Source organism: Excalfactoria chinensis, chromosome Z, assembly GCF_039878825.1.
Source record: "Excalfactoria chinensis isolate bCotChi1 chromosome Z, bCotChi1.hap2, whole genome shotgun sequence".
NCBI lineage: Eukaryota > Metazoa > Chordata > Aves > Galliformes > Phasianidae > Excalfactoria > Excalfactoria chinensis.
Window position 1 is genome coordinate 53,441,201 of NC_092857.1, and position 19,018 is coordinate 53,460,218.

General features: G+C 39.8%; 1 protein-coding gene and 1 long non-coding RNA gene across 4 annotated transcripts in view; one reads left to right on the forward strand and one right to left on the reverse strand.

Moving 5' to 3' along the window:
• LOC140264000 (uncharacterized) overlaps nt 1–15,598 on the reverse strand; it is a 35,001-nt gene extending 19,403 nt beyond the window's left edge. Inside the window, exons 1-2 of one of the 2 annotated variants that reach the window (XR_011905984.1) lie at nt 15,530–15,598; nt 13,526–13,574 (exon numbers count right to left, since the gene is read on the reverse strand). This is a non-coding gene — a long non-coding RNA (uncharacterized lncRNA). Of the gene's footprint in view, nt 1–13,525; nt 13,575–15,502 lie in introns of both variants that reach the window. The other variant, XR_011905983.1, reaches the window with a different exon arrangement.
• ATG10 (autophagy related 10) overlaps nt 15,594–19,018 on the forward strand; it is a 79,511-nt gene continuing 76,086 nt past the window's right edge. Inside the window, exons 1-2 of one of the 2 annotated variants that reach the window (XM_072359410.1) lie at nt 15,594–15,719; nt 17,147–17,272. In XM_072359410.1, the coding sequence (XP_072215511.1) occupies nt 15,612–15,719; nt 17,147–17,272 (234 nt within the window). In that variant the 5' untranslated portion in view covers nt 15,594–15,611. Of the gene's footprint in view, nt 15,961–17,146; nt 17,273–19,018 lie in introns of both variants that reach the window. The other variant, XM_072359411.1, reaches the window with a different exon arrangement.

Below are 19,018 nucleotides of genomic sequence, written 5' to 3' on the forward strand. Positions count from 1 at the left end.
AGTAGTATTTGCAATCCTATGACAAGTATATCTTAATGCAAGATCAGTACAAAGAAATAGATAATGCAAACATTATGAGGCTGGTTTGGCCTCATCTGGCAGGTTTTGGTAAGACATGCACTGATTCTGTGTGTAATTGAGAACTGAATCTATTTTGAGAAATTATGTTTTAATTGTGTAATATATATCTGTACAGTAAAACTGAGCTCTGTGACAGAAGTCTTAAGATGTCTGACTATTCTGCTAGTTGTTCAGATCTGTAATCCTCACCTATGGCACAGAGTGCTGGCACTGTTGACAGCTATTATTTCAGATAACTAAAACAAATCATAGCACGATTCATGTGGGAAGGGACCTCTCAGGAGGTCTCTAGTACTACCTCCCACCCTAAGCAGGGTGAGCTGTGAGATCACACCAGGTTGCTAAGGGCTTTTCTCACTTGGTTCTGGAAACCCTCCAAGGCTGGAAACCAGAAAACCACTTCAGACAATCTTGACCATCCTCATGATGGAAACCTTTTTCAGGGTATCCAACCAGAATTTCTCTTGTTTAAACCTCTGACCACCGTGTTTTTAAAACACATGTTTTAATTGGATTGCAAGTATTCTTTTTCACTCCTCGCTGGTAACATTTTGTACAAATGTGTACAAATGCTCAGCCACAGCTGAAACTGACAGAGACTTAGAAGTAATTTTGTATGACCAGGATGCTCCAAATTCCAAACAAAACTGTAATAATGAAATAGGGAAATCACTGAACGATAAAATAAGTTTATTAGCATCACAAATCTAAATGATGAACGGTGCAGGTATTCTCCAGTGAGAATAACATTCAAGCAATATGAAACTAAATAAAAAGAATGGAACAAGCTCAAATTTGTACAAACTTGTTCATCACAGGACTTTGAGAAATATTATATGCTGCTGTGATCAAATGGATCGTCTGTAGTTTCCACAAGATACCCTCATTTTATGAGTGGCATTTATTGTTATAGCTCATGGACACAAACTTTGAAGAATATTAACAATATCCTGTCAAATGACCCTTAAAAACAAACAAATAAATAAATCTCTGTCTCAGCATGTCTACTTGATGAGAAGCTTTGTTCCTAATAAGCTTCTCCAAGTACCATTCCAAAAGTTCGTGGTGTTGGTTGTAGATGACAGTCACAGAAGACATACCTGGCGCTTAAGTGCTCAGCAAATACAACAACAACAAAAAAGAGCACAGAATGACTAGGAAGGAGGCATTGCCCTATACTACCAAACTTTCCTTACCCATTAGCCAGCAGGTCAGGGCTAGAGTAAAGCACAAAGGACAAAAAAGCTCCCTTTGTGGAGGGAATACTTATTCCAACACGCGTTTCTCTGAATAAAATCTGAGTCAGAACATTCCAGTGTTTCAGGATATTTCTTTTAAAAGCCACAGAGACAAATGATGTCTAAAATGAGTGGTAAGGTTTGAGCACCTGTAACCATCTGCTAGAGAAACTAAGAAATAATCTTAAAAAGGCTACGCTCAAAGAGTTGAGCACAGAGGGGTATATGCTTACAGGATGGATATATTTCAAAGGTGAGACCAGGTGCCAGTGCAGTTGTGAAGGTTATATTAAGCACTGCACTGTAACCACATGCCCTGGAATGAGTTATCGAGCTTCTTGGTCATGCTAATGTTTTTACTTATGAGTTCTTACCTGTAAAGGTATGGTCTCATAATTACTGTAATTACAAGGCTTATGAATTTCATCACTCAAATCAACTTGCTCCCTGAAGACATACTCAAAATTGCTATCTGTCTGATTCTCACACTCTAAAAAAGGTAATTTTGGAGTAACGTTTCCATACTGAAAAAACAGCCCAAAGTCAGAGCAAAGAAATATGCATATGCTATGTAATGCAGCTGCTAATATACTCACTGCTTTCCTTTCTACAACCTTGTCACATCTTTCTCATCATCCTCAGCCAACATATTGAACCTTCTTACCTTGACCAACCTATGTGCAACTTTCTTTACCACAGTCCATGTGTTGATTGTATAATTAGGTTTTGATTGTGAGGTAGTTAACGTAGATTGCATGCATTACATAGTGAAAACTACTGTGTGTCCTTTTGTTAGCTTGTCTTTGGGTTAATATCAGACAATAGATGGTGACGAAGAAATATTTTTCTGTAATACTACTTCTGACATTTCTAATAACATCAACTACAGCAGTGAAAGCTGCATGTAGGGCCACACTGGCAAGTACATTTAGGATTAAGGCTCTTGAATATTTCTTATTTTTCTTTAAAATTATGGTCCGGCTCCAGTTAAGCATCATGTACAGCTAAGTAGTTCCCCTGGCTATCATGATAGAATTTATTTAGAATGCAAAAGTAATCTATCCTACAGGGAATCGCTGTATGCTTGATTTTTAGAGTTCAGAATTGCCTTATGGCTAAATATGGGTGTGTGTGAAATCCAAAATTTGTGGAGATAGTGGCTACGTAGCCCCAAAATACATAAAAATCAAAGAAAAATAAGAGAAAAGAAAAATTAAAAGGAGAATTTAGAAATGTATCTGTTTTCACAGCCCCAAAGCTTTATAAAAATGATTGTCTTTTGAAAGAATACTGGGTAGGCTTTCTGCCTGAATTCAATTATTAAAGATATCTTAATTTTGTTTTAAGGGCCTAATTACTGCCTCATTGAAACTAATGTAGAGGGGCATCCAATGAAGAGAGGATGTGCTATAAATAGAACCCCCGACTGGAGGGATGCTACTGGAGCGTTCACGATACCGTATAATCCAAACAAGCCTATAAATTAAAGAAAGTTCAATAAATGAAATGTAGGGTAATATAACTTCCACTCTGTTAGTGTTATATCTCATTTATGTCTGACTTTACTCATTTGTAGTACAGTTATAGTTAAATCTGATTTGTGGCAACCGGAGCTTTATAAATGTCATCCCTTTAGCCTTTTCTGGATTGAGTTGTAGATAGTCCATTTCATGAAGTACTAAATACTCTTTGAAAAAGACCATTAGTTACAGAAGTAACATTGGCTTCTTAGGAGCAGCACGGCAACTTGATGGCAATGCAGGTTACTTCAGACTTTTGATCCCTTACGAACAAAAACATGGCAAACCTTTGATTAATTTCTTATTGCATAATTCTTTGGAAGTCTTGCAATTATAATAAACTTGTACTGTCTCCATTAGACCTTTATCTAATGATATAGCCAATAGCAAGACCTAAATCTAAACTTACCTTGTTCATACAGGATTCACTGGGACTGTGAGTCTGTACATACAGGATAGGGCAGTTTGAATGCTATTTTACATCTTTCTGTTTCCTATCATGTTGAATCTTAGATCTTTCTTAGATAGTAGTACAAACAAACAAACAAACAAAAAAATTACAAAGGAAATGAAGATTGCTTGCTAGGAAAATCCTCTCTAAGCTCAATTAAGTGATCTGCTTTTTACTTATTAAATATCAAGCCTCAAAATCCTTCAGTTCCAGTGGTTTGATTATCTCATCATCCTGTCTTCAATTCACTTTTGCTCTAAACAATAATGTACATTTTCATAATAATTACACTTTGATTTTCTATACACTAATGTTTTCACTTGAGTATCTGAAGGGGCCTTAAGTAGTGTTGAGTTAATCTTCAAAACACCTATTATACGATCATTCTCATCCTGCAGATAGATGAAAATAACAGCAAGAAACAAGTAACCTGCCAAAGTTAATAGAAAGAGTTAGTGGCAGAGATGAAAGCAGATGTGATCTGAAAACAGATGACCCCACCCTCATCATTAGCCCCCAGTAATCCCGTAGTTGATAAAACAGAATACAGCAGCTGCTTCCAAACTGCTGGATACCTATGAAAAGCTGTCATCTCCCAGGGTGCTAACCGCCGCTTTTAGCTTCTTCTGTGTCTAAACACTTTTCCCAAAAAAAGGGAATGTTCACCAGACAGACAACATTTATAAGTGCTGTTGAAGACACAAATGAAAGTGTTTTTTTATGTAACAAAATGCATTCATCAATAAAGCAATATTGTTCGACTGTGAGCAGGTATGAAGAAAGGAACAGTTACAAAGTGTTGGAAATAAAGGGGATTAAGCAGAAAGTGACCTGGATTTGAACATGGTTCTGGATGGCAGACAAAAGAAACCAGGCTGGGAAAACACAGCACTCCAATTTACTGGTGTTGGGTGGGTCTCATTTAAATTTGTGCTTGGGGGTACATTCCAGTATTGTTACATATGAAATTACTGTTTCTCTGGCCTCTACATTACAAATCACATGCAATACGTACACACTGCACATTAGGGATCTAAAACCTAAATTTACATCTTATTTTAGTTTTCCTCTTGAATTTCACTGTTTTCATGAAAAATCACAGGAAAAGAAATGTGTCTCTTGAACGTGATTTCATTTGAATCATATCTAGTTCAATCAATTATCTGTGGAGAGTTATAAGCCAGATGTTGCCAATTTTGGCATAGAGCTATATGCAAACCGAACACTTGTAAGCTATATTTTGGCTTGTACATAAGCTAGAAAACCCTATGAAACCGATTCAGCTCCAGACAGATCCAGCCTCAGAGTCTTGGCATTCTTCTCCAGCTATGAGGAGCACCGGTTTGCAGCTGATCTTGCGGTTCAGCATGAACTTAATCTGGCTGATTCTGGAATGGATCTAATAAATCTGTCTATAATGAACCCAGTTCCTCCACTTGGCTGTCTTCGTACTGTGCTCCTTAGCGCTCTAGGACTCACTAGCTCTGCAATACATCCTTGACCCACAGCATTTCGTAGCACCACGTAAAGGTACCTGAAGAGTTCCACAGAAGTAATTTCGCCTCCAGTTCTGGGCCTGTGCCGACTACACTGTGACTCAGTTATTTCCAAGAAGGGTCACTTTGATGCTGTCAACCGTGCAACACAGTACCCATATTATACTAGGTTTTCATTAGCCAGGTGTTGCAGCCCCATAATTACTCCAGGTAATGGGGAATAATTGTCAGACTAAATTAATTCTGACATACCTTCATCAACTGCAGCAGACTTAGAGCGGAGGAGAATTTGGCCCATGGATTTCATTGTTATGTTAAGAAGCTGTCAGTGCCATGTACAGATGAGGGGAGCTGACACTGATGAGTTGGTGAAGCTAAAGTGTGCTATTTCAGTGTTATTAAATAAATCATTCCTATTTCAGTGACAGTCTGCTCTTCATCCTCTTGTCTTCCTGACTTTCTTTGACTCTTCCTGTATTATTTACCTTGTGTAAATGCTGCGTATGACTCTAAGTATGATGACTGAAACTCGGGGACTGGAAGTAGTTTGGTTAACCTTTACACCTTCTGGCAGGAAATATTCCAGCAAAGTGTAACTGTGTTATAGGTAAATATAACTTCACTGAAAGAAGTGGAGTTACAGCCTCTTATGCTAGAGTGGATTTGGTCAATTGGGTCAATGCATTTCAGAATCACAGACAAAAAGAAAGAAATTACCAGGCATATAATAGAGTAGAAAAGAGTACTGAGACCAAGATGGTTTATTATGAAATACTACTGGCAGTGTTTCATGGGATGACATCCCTACAGCTCCACTTTTGTTTGCACTTATTTTTTCAGGGGCAACCAGCAGCAGTTTTGTGATCATGACAAGGAAAGTATTCCAGAATTGTTCAAACTATCGTGTTAGTTGATCTTTTCAATGATTTAGTGTTTTATAAGTTGAACTCTATCTTAATGACTGTACAATTTTTCTGGGAAAAAAAAAAAAACAAAACTAAAACCTAAAAAAAAAAAAAGTATACTGGATTTGATAACATCTCAGTAATTTAGCAGTGATTTGAATTCTGTTCTGGAGTACGATTCAAATGAGTGAAAAAGGCCTTTAACTATGTCCAAAAAAGGGTTAACAGAAGCATCGCTGTTGTATATTAGATAATGTGAGTTAAGAGGGTTTCTTGAAATCTAGTATAGAGATTTTCACACAGGTCAACCTGCCCATTTTAAAGACAAAGAAGGAGAGTGAAGGAGACTGGAAGTTCCTTCTGTCCAGTTATGTAGATGATCTCCTATCTCTACAGGTTTTAACCCCTTGATATCCCTAGGAGAAATTAACCTGATGGGCACAGGTCAATACCTAGCATATTTTTGAACTCAGGAGTATTACATGCATTGGCAGTACAGACAATCTTTCAAAGGTATTGTCTGCACCCTCTATGTTTATCATCCAGATCTATATGTTCTCCATTGACTTTTATCTTGATCTTTACCTGCAAGCTAATAGCACCCTGTGTCATTCCACTCATTTTTCTTGTGAATTGCTTTGTTGGGCAGCAGATGACTTCCAGAAACACAGCTCCCTTAACTCAGTCACAGCTAAGGATTCCTACATCCTTTCTAGGATGCTTCTTTAACCATTTTCCTGCTCAGGATCTCTGGGACAGAGGCTGGTCTTTTGAGGCTACCTTGGGAGAAGACTGGGGACAACCCAAGCTAATCATGCTTAACCAGGTACAAACTGCTAACTGAAGTATTCCAGTTCATATTCTGTTTAGCTCAGGCTTGTCTAAACCAAGACTGCCTTACTTAGGTCTTAAATGAAGCACTCTGAAGTGCCAAAAACAAACTGAAAAGCAATAGAACAGAAAAAGAGAGAGAGAGTGCCCAGTATTTATACTGTCTGCTTTGACACGGTTGTTAATTGATCCTTCATTAATAGTTCCACGTCAGTTGAACAATTATTCACTATTCAAACTATCATTTTATCAGTATAGGTTCTGTTTTTTTCTGGTCCTGGCAGGTGATATTAATTTTTTTTTTTTTCTTTTTTTCAGGCAACCAGAATTTTGTCAGCTCAAACTGACGAAGTAACAAACTGCAGATGACTGACTTCTCCAACATGTTAAACTCCCCACTTATTGATGCACCGCTCTTCCACGGAGCTTTTAAAAAGCTTATTTGCATTTCCTGATGAGAGCACCATCACTGAGTTTTTTGCTTTCAATATGTTTTGATTTTTGGAAATAAATCCAGAAAGCAGGCAGGACTGGTGACAATAGAAGAGAATCTATCATATTCTCAAGTTAAAACATATGCCACAATTATATAAGAAATGTAATTTTAGAAACAGTTATAACATTCTTATCATGTGGAGGCCATTTGCTTGGTAGAATTATTGTAAGTAGGACAAAGAGATATACTAAAAATGTTGGAGGCCATATGTCGATGAAGACAACGAAGCACAGGGCCTTTCTCCAACATTTTACAACAAACCAAATAAACACTTGCTTTTTTCTTTACCAGGCATTTCCAAACAAGAATGCTTAGCTATACCATTCAGAAGGCTAACCAAGTGGACAGCACAGCTGTTTAGAAAATAAGAACAGACGACGTGTCTGAGAATCATAACTGAGTGAATGATAAAGGTGGATTCAGAAGCTATGAAGCTATGAGGATTGGAGCTGAAATTAAAAACATCAGAGGCAGCTTAGCTGGTCAGCCCATGGACCTAGGCTGACCCAGGTCTGACTAGTCTACCTTTGACAATAGCAACAGGAGAGGCCATTTCAGAAAAACAAGTGACACTAACCACTTTGACTCATTCCTCAGCATCCATGGTGATGGCATTAGGGATACTAAAGAGCAATATGATGTTAAAAAGCCTTAACTATGTAGAGGAGAGGTCTAAAGGAGGATGGTGGAGTTGTGCATACCCACAGCAGGGCTCACTGAGTGCTAGATCTACAGCTGTATGTGCAAGGGTAGCTCCAGTTCTTCACTGTGCAAGTTCTGTATGGGAACTTGAACTCTCATGAAACAGAGGCTTTCAGCATTGGCACGGGAAGACAACATAACAATGGATCTTAATTCTTGAAACACTGCAAAAGAAAGTCAGGAAATACAGGCAAGGGGCATTCCAGACAGGAAATCACTTATCACTAAATGTGGTTTCAGATTCATTCATCCTTTCTCTGTTGGACAGAAACTTCAAGATTCCTGCTTTAGATCACTTTGTGCCTGCACTCACTTTGCATACCTTTCAAAAAGCGGATTTAAACTCTCAATAGGAATGTAATCACCACAATATACACTTGCACTTGTGAAAAATTTAATAACATCACTTCCAAGTAAGTTTATTTTTCTTGCAGAAGTCTCTCCTATCTATCTGCTTCCTATTCATAAACTTGCACTTAACAGGTCTTGGTTGCTTTTAACAGGTCTGTTTTCTGAAGGCACAGATCAGACTATTTTCAGTTTTCTTTTGTTACCTACGCAGTTAGAAAAGGATTTCAAGCACTTTACCAAAGACATGAGTTGTTACTAAAATAATGGAAATAATATTCCATGAGTATCAACGTACTGGGGAGGACTTAATTTTGTCTGTGAGATTAAGCATTAGGCTTCACCACTTTGGTGTGAGACCTTGTTATGTTTTCCATACTGTTGTTAAAAACACTATCCCTATCATCCATCAGGCCTCTGTTGAACTACCATGCATCAATCCTGACATGCATTATTCTATGAGGGCAAACTGGGGGCACCTGTAGCCCCTTAGCAACTCTAAAACTATTGGGACCTTACTCAGCTATGAAAGCATTATTCTCTGACAGCCACTTATTTTCCCACTTTGAGAGAATAGGGTGAAAAATGAGGTTTTGCAAAGAAAAAAACCCAGACAAACAAACCAAGAAACAACCTAGTTCCTTGAAAGGCACATCTGATGATCCCCTTAAATCCTGAAATCAAGCCTATAGGTATGCTGGATCTCATGTGCATATGATGCTGTGACATGAGTAACTAATTAAGTCACACTTGCTGGGATACAACATGCACTAACTATACACATACACTTGAATTCAGACTTTTCAAGATGCGTTTTCTCCCATCATGCTGTTTACTTTATGCTAAAAGTATGGATGAGATTCCAGGATAGGAAACAGGCTTGATACAGATTGGAAAATTGCTGTGGAGGGATTATTTCATTCAGAGAAAATGAGAACAGCTGCCTGGAATGAGGAAAGGTGGCTTCATGCCTCCTCTGTTTTCTTTCACTTAGCTGTACCATCAGTGCAGGTAAGGCTAATGCCCTGATTTATCGTGTAATTTGTGTCACAGGCACTACCTCAATGGCACTACATGATCACATGGTTTCCCTTCCAATAAGATGGTTCTTTACCAGCAGCACACTAATCAGATTGGTCAGAAAAAGGTGCTTAAAAATATATAAAAACTTATTCTTAATTCATGAAGAAATTCTCTCACGTTTCAATTCATTTGGCTTCCTTAAATAACAGAGTTCTTAACTTTTGCAATAAACCTTATTAAGCTCAGAGTCTTCTTGTTAAGCTCAAAATCTTTTCTCTATATGGGGTAGATGACAACTGCTCTGTTCTTGCCTGTCATTTTCTATCCAGAAAGTCTTCCCTCTTGACCTTTGTACCTATCATCTGAAGACAATATATTCTCAAAACACAGCCTTGGAAGTTACTTTATATGATTTTGGTTCACAACATATTGTAGGAATTGAGTATAAAATGCTCATTCCATAACACCAGTATCTGTCAGTTTTGACTTACCTCAGTGTTCTTTATGAGGTGGACCTTCAGAGCTATACCAAATCAGCTAGGTTTGTGGAATAGCTTATTCTGGAGCTTTACACTAGGTTTTATCTAACTTACACGTATAGAATGAATTTTAGCTCTGATCTAGTTTGCATCCTGAACAAAAATATTTCAGATACTGTACTCAGAAATGATTTCTGATTTGCAGGTTTCAGCAAACGTGACAGTGGTAGCACAGCTTTGCTGGCTTAATGACACATGAGAGACAAATGGTAACCTGTTAATTTTTTGGATATATAAATGTGTATTTGCTATAGATTCTAACAGTACTTCTTTACTGCATTTTCATATGATCCTTCACTATAATGACCTCTGCTCCTCTGTCTGCAGACACTTTAATGTTGTTTTGACCACAAATGGGTACGTTGGCTTAAAAAATTATCTTTCTGTATCAATTAGTTCTCCTTGTTATTTTCAAAGTCCCACTGCTTAGAAGCATCATAGAATCATATAGAATCATAGAATCACAAGGTTGCAAGGGACCTACAAGATCATCTAGTCCAACCATCATTTCTGAAGCCTTCATTTGATGTTATGTTCTGTATTGATGACACGATAATTGCAGCCTGTCTCAAATTGGTCTAACAGGAAAAAACAAGCAAACAAACAAAGACAAGAATGCAGCGTAAGTAACAGTAACAAGAAAGTGAGGACAAAACACATAAGGAAAAAATCTGAATCCTGAAAGATTAAGCTTTTACATTAAGAGAAATATGTAAAAGCAGAACAATTGTTAAAACCTGAAGAACAGAAGAATTGCTGCATTGTACGAGTATTTTCTTCAGTGCCAGTTCGTAACTGCAGGAGTAGAAGAAAAATATCCATGAAAAATGTATGCTGTTTGTACACCTCTCCGTCTGTTTCCTTTTGAACTTTCTCTCCAAACAATCACAGTACCACAAAGGCAAGTAAACTGAAGGCAGATTTCAGTTTACAAAACTTAGCTCCATTCACCAACCTAACAATGAGTTACCACAGCCTACACCAAGTTAATTCCTTTTTTTCTACCAACAGAAGGAAAATAACACTACACTTCTACTTTGTAAGAATACTGCAGTTATTATTGAAAAGAAAGGTTCGTATCTCCATTAACAATTTTGAAAAAGTACCTCTTGAACAAATGATCTTTATCAAGGGAATTTCATCTATGAAGTCTCCTAAACAAACAAAGCAGAAGAATGCAGAGGAACGTAGTTTTAATTCCTACTATGTATTATTTGTGCAGAATCTCTATTAGGTCAATTAATCTAGTAAATTAAGTGATCGGACATGGCTGATATTTGCTAGAACCAGTTTCAACTGGAACTAAGTTCCACATTTCGCTTTTGCAGATGTTGCCTGTCTATGCAATCCTTCTTAACTGCAAATGAGGTACATTTGCTCCTGTAACCATATCAGTAGAGCAAATGAAGACTGGATGTGTTATAATACAAATGACATTTTGCTTTTGAACATGCTGTCAAATAGCCTCATGAGATTTTCAAAACCATTTTGCTCTGGCTAATCCATCCTTTCTTATTTGGCTTAGCTAACAGTATTCCTTTGTAGTACCACGCTGCAACACAGGTACACTGCTCACCACTGGAAATCAAGAGTAATCAAAAACCAAAGTGGAAGAAATAGCATTAGAATTACTGTGAATTGCTCAAGATCTGAATCAAACTAAGAAGGATTTACAAAACTGAAAGTACATCATGTTAATTCTATCAATTCTAGAGATGCAGTGTTGCCTTTGTTCTTTGGAGAGTATTACTAGCAGAGCATTGACTGAGTTTCCTGACTGATCAATGAAGTTGTCTTCTCTGGAACCAAAGACAAGGAAGAACGAGATGAAAAATACCTCTCAGAGATCCCTCTGTCCACCTTCTAGGTGATGAAAAATTATTCTGTGATCTTCACTCAGTTTAGTTCTAAAATCCTGTATTTTGCACTCAAAAATTATCAGTGTTTGATGGTTTTGTACATATATTTGTGTATTCAGAATAAAAAGTTGCCTGATGACCTGTACCTCTCTTTATCAATATCTAAGTAGTGACACAAGGGATAATACTATTCATGCATTTGTACAGCAGAGATGAGATAGGAAACTGGGCAATTTATTCAGGAAAGGAAGGGACAGAAACCTTCATGTTCAAGCTGAGGGAGCTGGGTTTGTTCAGCCCAGAGAAGAGAAGGACTAGGGGAGAGCTGGTAGTGGCAATAATGAAAGGGAGCTTATAAGCAGGAGGGAAATGAACTTTTTACATGGCAGACTGTGATAGGACATAGGAGAAAGGTTCTAAACTAAAAGAGGGGAGCTTTCAATTTGATGCCTGGGGAAGATTTTCAATGAGAGGGTGGTGAGGCACTGGCACAGACTGCCCAGAGAGGCTGTGGTTGTCCCAGCCCTGGAGGTATTCAGGGTCACTTTGGATGGGGCCCTGAGCACCCTGATCTGGTGGTTTTTGGGGGTAGGGTGTTGAACTGCATAATCTTTGAGGCCCCTTCCAACCCAAGCCACTCTATGACTCTATAGTTATATCTGGGGCCTGCTGACAAGTAATTTCAGAACTATAACACATCCTTTTATAAAGAGGCATTCGCTGCCACTTGCTGGAATGACCTGACTGGTCCTTGACACTCTAAGAATATACTTTGAAGATGGACAAAAAGAGAAACGGACATAGGAAAATGAAATTACTAGTCTTAATCTGTCTACACCACAATCAGGATTAGAATCTACTCCCTGCAATATCCTGTCTACTCTGAGATAATACAGTATCTCACTAATATTACTAATATTACTATTAATAGTGTGCAGATGCTAATAGTTTTTCAAAATTAAGTGTTTTAAATCTTTACCTTCTGTAACCTTAAGAGTTAGTCATGAGGAAGTTGACAAGCACTGAAAGGAGACACTCAGGCCCACTGTTTGTGCTTACTTTTAACAACACATAATTATTTAACACTGTGTATATTCAATTTAAGGCCCATAGATAAAAGAGCCTGTTTGCGATGCTTGAACTCAAGCATGGCTAAGGCCTACAGTCTTCAAAAATGTCTGCTCCTGGTGAGCATCTAATTACTGTCTGTCCTTGATTTTTAAGGGGACTGTATTTGAAAATTGGTTTACACAAATTTTAGTTTAAGTGAATGGATCCAAGTATACAGAAACTCCGGCTTAGTTTTCTGGAATCTGGCAGCCATGGCAGATCCTCTGCTAAATTCAATGCAAGATCTGAGGCCCCAGCAGCCACTTTTAAAATGCACTATGTCTTAAACCTATGATTCTTGCCTGAGAAAATGCAAAGAGACAGTAACAAAGCTAAAATTAGAAATCAGGAGCTCTAGCTTCCAAGGCAATGCACATTACGTGACATTTTTTCAATAACACAGGCATTTTCTGTTAGCAAAAATGGCTTACAGAATATATTCCACAATGTAAAATCTCCCTTCAGAACTCAAGGCAGGGTGACAACATGGCATTTGTGTACCAAATTTCCAAACACCAACATTTAAAGGAAACAGGCAATAACAACATAAATAATTAATTCATATAATGATTAAGTAATGACTATAACAACACAGCTTGTAGTTTTAATGGCATCACCCATGCCATGCAACTGCTTTCCAAATTAATATATGCAGTCAAAATAATAATCTGTGGAGGTACAATAACCTGTTCAAAGCATGCTGCACAATATACACAGCTATTCTCTAGAATAATGTAGTGAAACAAATCTTTTCTCCTATATACCTAACGTTGAAAATTATGGATTTACATGGAACGTTACATTTTTCAGGAAGAGCTGTGAAAATTATATTTAAATATGAATCATGGTGTATATTTGAAGAACTAGGCTGCTAACAGCCAAAAACTAGAAAATGGAATTTTTAAGAATAAAGAGAACTGGTTTACCTCAGAATATTCCAGCAAAAAGCTTTGGCCCTTGTGAACCTTCCATACCCTGTGGATTACAGGCAAATTAGGAACTGCGCAGATGAAAAATGTCACCTTAAAATCAGCTATAGCAAAGCATCCTACTGATAAGGAGGCTCTGCACTGAGCAGTATGGACTTCAAAGGTGATGGGTCAGTTTGCTTGCTCTTCCTCCAGCAGTCACAGAACTCTTTAAAAGGGTAGCTTACAGATACTCTGGCAAAGTCAACATCTACTTAAGCATATAAAAATATAGTGAATTTTGTGATTAGTACTGTTTGGGCAGTCTAGTCACACTGGATAAGACATTACTTTCAACAAATGTTTGGTCTGATAGACTCATGAGCTTAAAAATAATTCTTCCAGCATTTATCTAGCAAGACAGACACATATTTACTACATTAGATGCACATTACCTGTCTAGCAAATGCTACACAAATGCTAGCTGCTTTGTGCACCTAGCAAAAATCATAACCAAAAGCAATTTAAGAGGCTACAGACTGGACATTAGGAAATGTTTCTGTATCGTGAGGGTACTCAAACATTGGCACAGGGTTCCTAAGAGGTGACTGATGCCCCACAGCTGTCCATGTTTAAGAGACATTGGGATAATGCCCTCAGCAACATGGTTCAGCTTTCTTTTAGCCCTCAAGTGGCCAGGCAGTTGAACTTGATGATCTTTATAGGTCACTTCCAACTGTTCTGTTCCACTCCAGAAAGCTAAATAATCATTTCACATGACTTTTCTACTTAAACATCAGTTATAAGATGATGCTCAGGTGACCTGGCTGCTTTAATTTCATCTTCCTCTCCTACTTGCTTTTACTAGATGAAAGTCATAATATATCATTATATATTTATATTGCAGGGACGAAATGCAAGTTTTGAAAATTAATTAGAAACATTCAAATAAAACTGGCATTGTTGAGCTTCTGGCTGAAGCCCAGCCTGCACTATATTTATCTAGTTCTAACATCTCTTCTTGTTTGGGCAGTGGGAGGAGCGGGCAGAGAGAGAAGAGCTGGAGGAAGGGAAAACCTTCCAGGGACTTGGTGCATACCCCTGGAGGAGGCTCCAGTGAGACCTGAAAGTGGTGTTTCAGTGTTTGAATGGGGAGCTGTAAGAAAGGAGATGGACTCTTTAGCAAGGTCTATGGCAACAGGACAAGGGGAAATGGTTTCATACTAAAAGATGGGAAATTTAGATGGGATATAAGGACAAAAGTTTTTTTTTTATAGTAAGGTTGGAGAAGCACTGGCACACGTTGCCCAGTGAGGTTGTGGGTGTCCCATCTCTGGAGACACTCAGGGTCAAGCTGGACAGGGCTCTGAGCACCTGTTAAAGCTATAGGCGTCCCTGTTTGTAGCAGAGTAGTTAGTCTGGACAGCCTTTAATGTTCTCTTCCAACTCAAATGATTCTATGATCCTACCATACTTAAGTCTGGGTTGAAGGATGGTTGAAGGATAACATGGGCACAACGCTTCTCATGTTTCCTGCCAACTGTGGCAATCAGGCCCTGAGGAGCAGAAGCTTCCTCCCTAAAGCCAGCACCTGAAGAACAGAAGATGGACTCAGGTTTTAGTCCTGCTTCCCAGAAAATAATAATAATCACAGAATGGCTTGGATTGGGAGGAACCTCAAAGCCCTGAAGCTTCAACCTTCTGCCATGGGCACGGCAGTTCCACAGAGCTCAGCCTGTCCAGGGCCCAACCCGGCCCTAAGGGCCTCCAGGGCTGGGGCACCCACAGCTCCCTGGGCAGCCGTGCCAGGGCCTCACTGCCCTCTGCGTGAAGCATTTCCACCTAACACCAAACCTAAATTTACCCTTTAAAGCTGTTACTCCTCACACTGTGTCAAGGGGCACCGCGTTACAAAATAAACCCACTGAGAAACACCACACCTCCCGAAAAAAACCCGCTGAGAACGCACCCCCCCCCCTCCCCAGCACCACCCACCCAAGCGCAGCAGCAGCCTCCACCTACAGCGCATGCGTGTCCTCCGCCCTCCCTCCCCGAGCCGCCGCACCTCCCAGGAGCGGAGCGGCGTTCGCCGCCACGAGTGCGCATGCGCAGCGCTCCGGAACGGGCCGAGGGCACGGCGAGGGGCGGGTTCTGCTCTCACCCTGCTCCGCCCCGCCATGGGGCCGTCCCGCCATCATCCGCCGCCATCGGGGTGAGCCGTGGCCCCAAGGGGAGGCGGCGTGTCCTGAGCCTGCCCTTGCGGCGCGGGCTTCACGGCCGCCTCTGTTAGCCGCTGTGGGGCCGCGGGGTGGCTGCCGCCCGCCCGCCCGCTATAACGCAGCTCCCGGCTTATTGCCTGCGGGCGGGCAGTGCCTCATCCGGACTGGGAAATTTGGGAACCGCGGGCACGTAGGTGGAACCCGCTTCCAAATTTCTTGTCTCTTCGCATCCAGGTAACTTGTGCTGCTTGGGGGCTCGGGCGGCCTGCCACAGGAAATCACGCAGTTTCAAGTGCCAGATGTTGTTCCCCAGGCAGGCAGGGTGACGGTGTGGCTGTGGCCGCAGCCTGCAGCGTGGCTTGCACAGTGCGAGCTGCTGGCATTTCTCCTTACGTACGTGGAGGTGTTACCCGTCCCTGCGTGTACGTCTGTCTGCACAGCTCGGTCATACCTGGTGCCCGCAGGTGGATTGCAGAGGGTGTGTGTGGTTGGTCCGTTCTGGCAGCAGAAAGAGACGCTGGCAGGTTTGTCACAGTACCCCTGTGCCCTGTGAGAGCCGGGAGTAAGGATGTAAAGGCAGGGAAGGTGCCCATCTCAGACTGCAGCACCATGACGCCATGTCTGGGCCGTCAGGTTTGTGGTGCTCCAGCTGGGCTGTGAGGCAGCATCCACCACACCGGATAGCCCTCTGCCTTTAGTTCCCTGCGGAGAAGTTGCTAGGCCTGCTGAAATAAACCCGCAAATGAGTTCAGGCTTGAGGACACACACTGGTCCATAATGCTCATGAGACATCTGCCCTTACAGCTCCCCACTCCTGGTTTCCTCAGTTCAAGGAAGGCTGTACTGCACTGAGTTGAGCAAAAGGCTGCCAAGATGGCTAAGGGTGTGGTGTCAGACATGGAAGGGTAGGGCTTATCAGCCTGGGGAGGGCTGGAGGGATGGATTTTACCAATGTGTATGTAAATACCAGGTAGGAAGGAATAAGTAAGTTGGAGCCAGTGTTTTCCCGGCACTGTTCACTGAAAGGCAGTAAACAAGCTGATACGTGTATACATTTCTCGTTATTTAAACAACAACAACAACAACAAAATAAAGGCACTTCTGTGGTAATGGAATGATGGAACAGAGGTTGTGACATCTTCCTTAGGGATAGTCATAACCCATCTGGAAATGATCCTGGGCAACCTTCTGTAGCTGATGCAGCTCTGGTCATAAGATTTGGACTGGACAATCTCCAGAGATGCTTTCTGACCTCAGCCATTTTGTGATTCTCTAAAGTGTTGCACTTGAAATAATTCTTTGTCTAATAGAAACAAAGCGTTCTCAACTGCTTTGTTCTTTTGCTATTCAGTTGCTATAAATCAGTGCATGTTATTTTTAGTGTTTGTCTGTCAGTACTAACGTTTAGTTTGCTCTGCAGATGTCCTGTAGCATGGCTGTTGAAGAGGACTGTTTTTTGGAAGAAAAAAGATTCAAGCAGTACTGTGAAGAATTTGTTAAGCATTCACAGCAAATAGGGGATGGCTGGGAGTGGAGAACTACCAAGGTAAAAATAATCAGTGTTCATTTTTAGATAGCTTGCTGGCCTCTCTTAGTAGTTTGCAAATGCTAGGAGCTATAAGATTCTTTAGGATTGTTTATATTGCGTGAAATAAAATGACATTTTTTTCACAGCTTGTCTGTGAGCAAGAGAGCGCAGAAGTGGTTTATCTAAGCATTTAGGCTAAGACATCTATTGAGTACAACTAATGAATGTAGAAACAGTGGCTGGGCCTTACGTAACAAAGACACAGAATAATCTCAGATGATGTCTGTTTTGGTGTCCTTTAAGGCATTTTCCTATCTTTGCTTTCAGAATTCACAAGGATGGGGAAATGATTACAATTTTCAACAAGGCTAGCTGGCTATGCATGAAATTTGAGGAAAATATTTTAATCTTTACTACCTAGTTCAGACCTCCAGCCACTTGAACTTATTGTCTGCAAAGCTGAGGGCTTCTCTTTTATCAGAATTCTTCCTGTTTTGATACTTCTGGATTCAGAAACCTTGTCTGGGCTAAGTGAAATAGGTTGACTGTCTTGGCTCTTAGGCATTTTTTCTGGTATTCCTGTGGATCCTTGAGTCCTTCCCAGTATATTGACATCCTCCCTTCTTCATCCATGGTCAGAACAAGAGGATGGGTGTTGCATCACTGTGGACTTCCAACCTTCTTAGGTGACTTCAGCCCTTAAAGTAGCAGATGGGATTTTCCTGTTTAGCTAATTATCCATAAATCTATGCAGGTTTTGTGCCTTAGTATTTAATCCTTCAACTTGCAGTCTTTGTTCTAGATATGTGATTGTATTTTATATTTAAAAAAAAACAATTAATTATTTGCATGCAGCAACTAACATAATCTATTACTGGTCAGTATGTGGTCAGTCCTCATTATTTTTTTTTTTCCTGTCATCTTCAAGCTTCACCAAAAATAATTACATATTGTTTCTAGGTCATTAATCAAAATTTAACTAGCACGGGGCTAAGACTGATCCCACAGGACCCCATTAGAATCACTTCTTTTATGATGATTCCCCATTTTTTTAAGTTGTGTTTCGTGATTGTTTTTTTCATCTTTTAGTGTGTGTCAGATTAGTTTGGGATTCTTTTTAATTTCTGCTTTTGAAATCAATGTTTAACATAGGGAAGTATGGGCTTATACTTACATTATTTTGACTTTTTTTTCTTAAACAAAATAAAAAAGAATATATTCTTTTAATTATTGAATTCCGTTTGAAGTCTTTGCTTGGTATAGTGTCAAGGTAGCAAGTATGTAGCTATGCATGTTGTCTGGTATATACTTTTAGGGATACGTGGGTACATTCTGGCCTTCTCCCAAGTTCTCTGGAACTTTCACAGACATAAAGACTATCAGCAGTTCTTGTGTTCTGGTTAGAAAATATAGTCATTGCCACTCTGTGCTAATGTCCTGTCTAGATGCTGCCTGCGGCACGTGGCTGCAGCATTTGTATTTGATGTCTGATAATAACAGAAATGTTTTGAACAGTTGATTTTTCTGCTTTGAATGCTTCTATTGTTTTCCATCTAGTATTAGATTCGTACTGTATTAGGACTTCTCTTTCCATCAATTTATTTGTGTTGGTTGGGCAGTGTAGATTTTCTTACATCCTCTTGCTTCTTACTAATATTCAGTAATGGATGCTTGTTGTTATCTCTGTATTTCTTCTCTTTGCTCTGCAGAATTTACTTCTCATTTGTGTGTGTGTGTATGTGTGTGGACTGGTGGTCTTTTGTT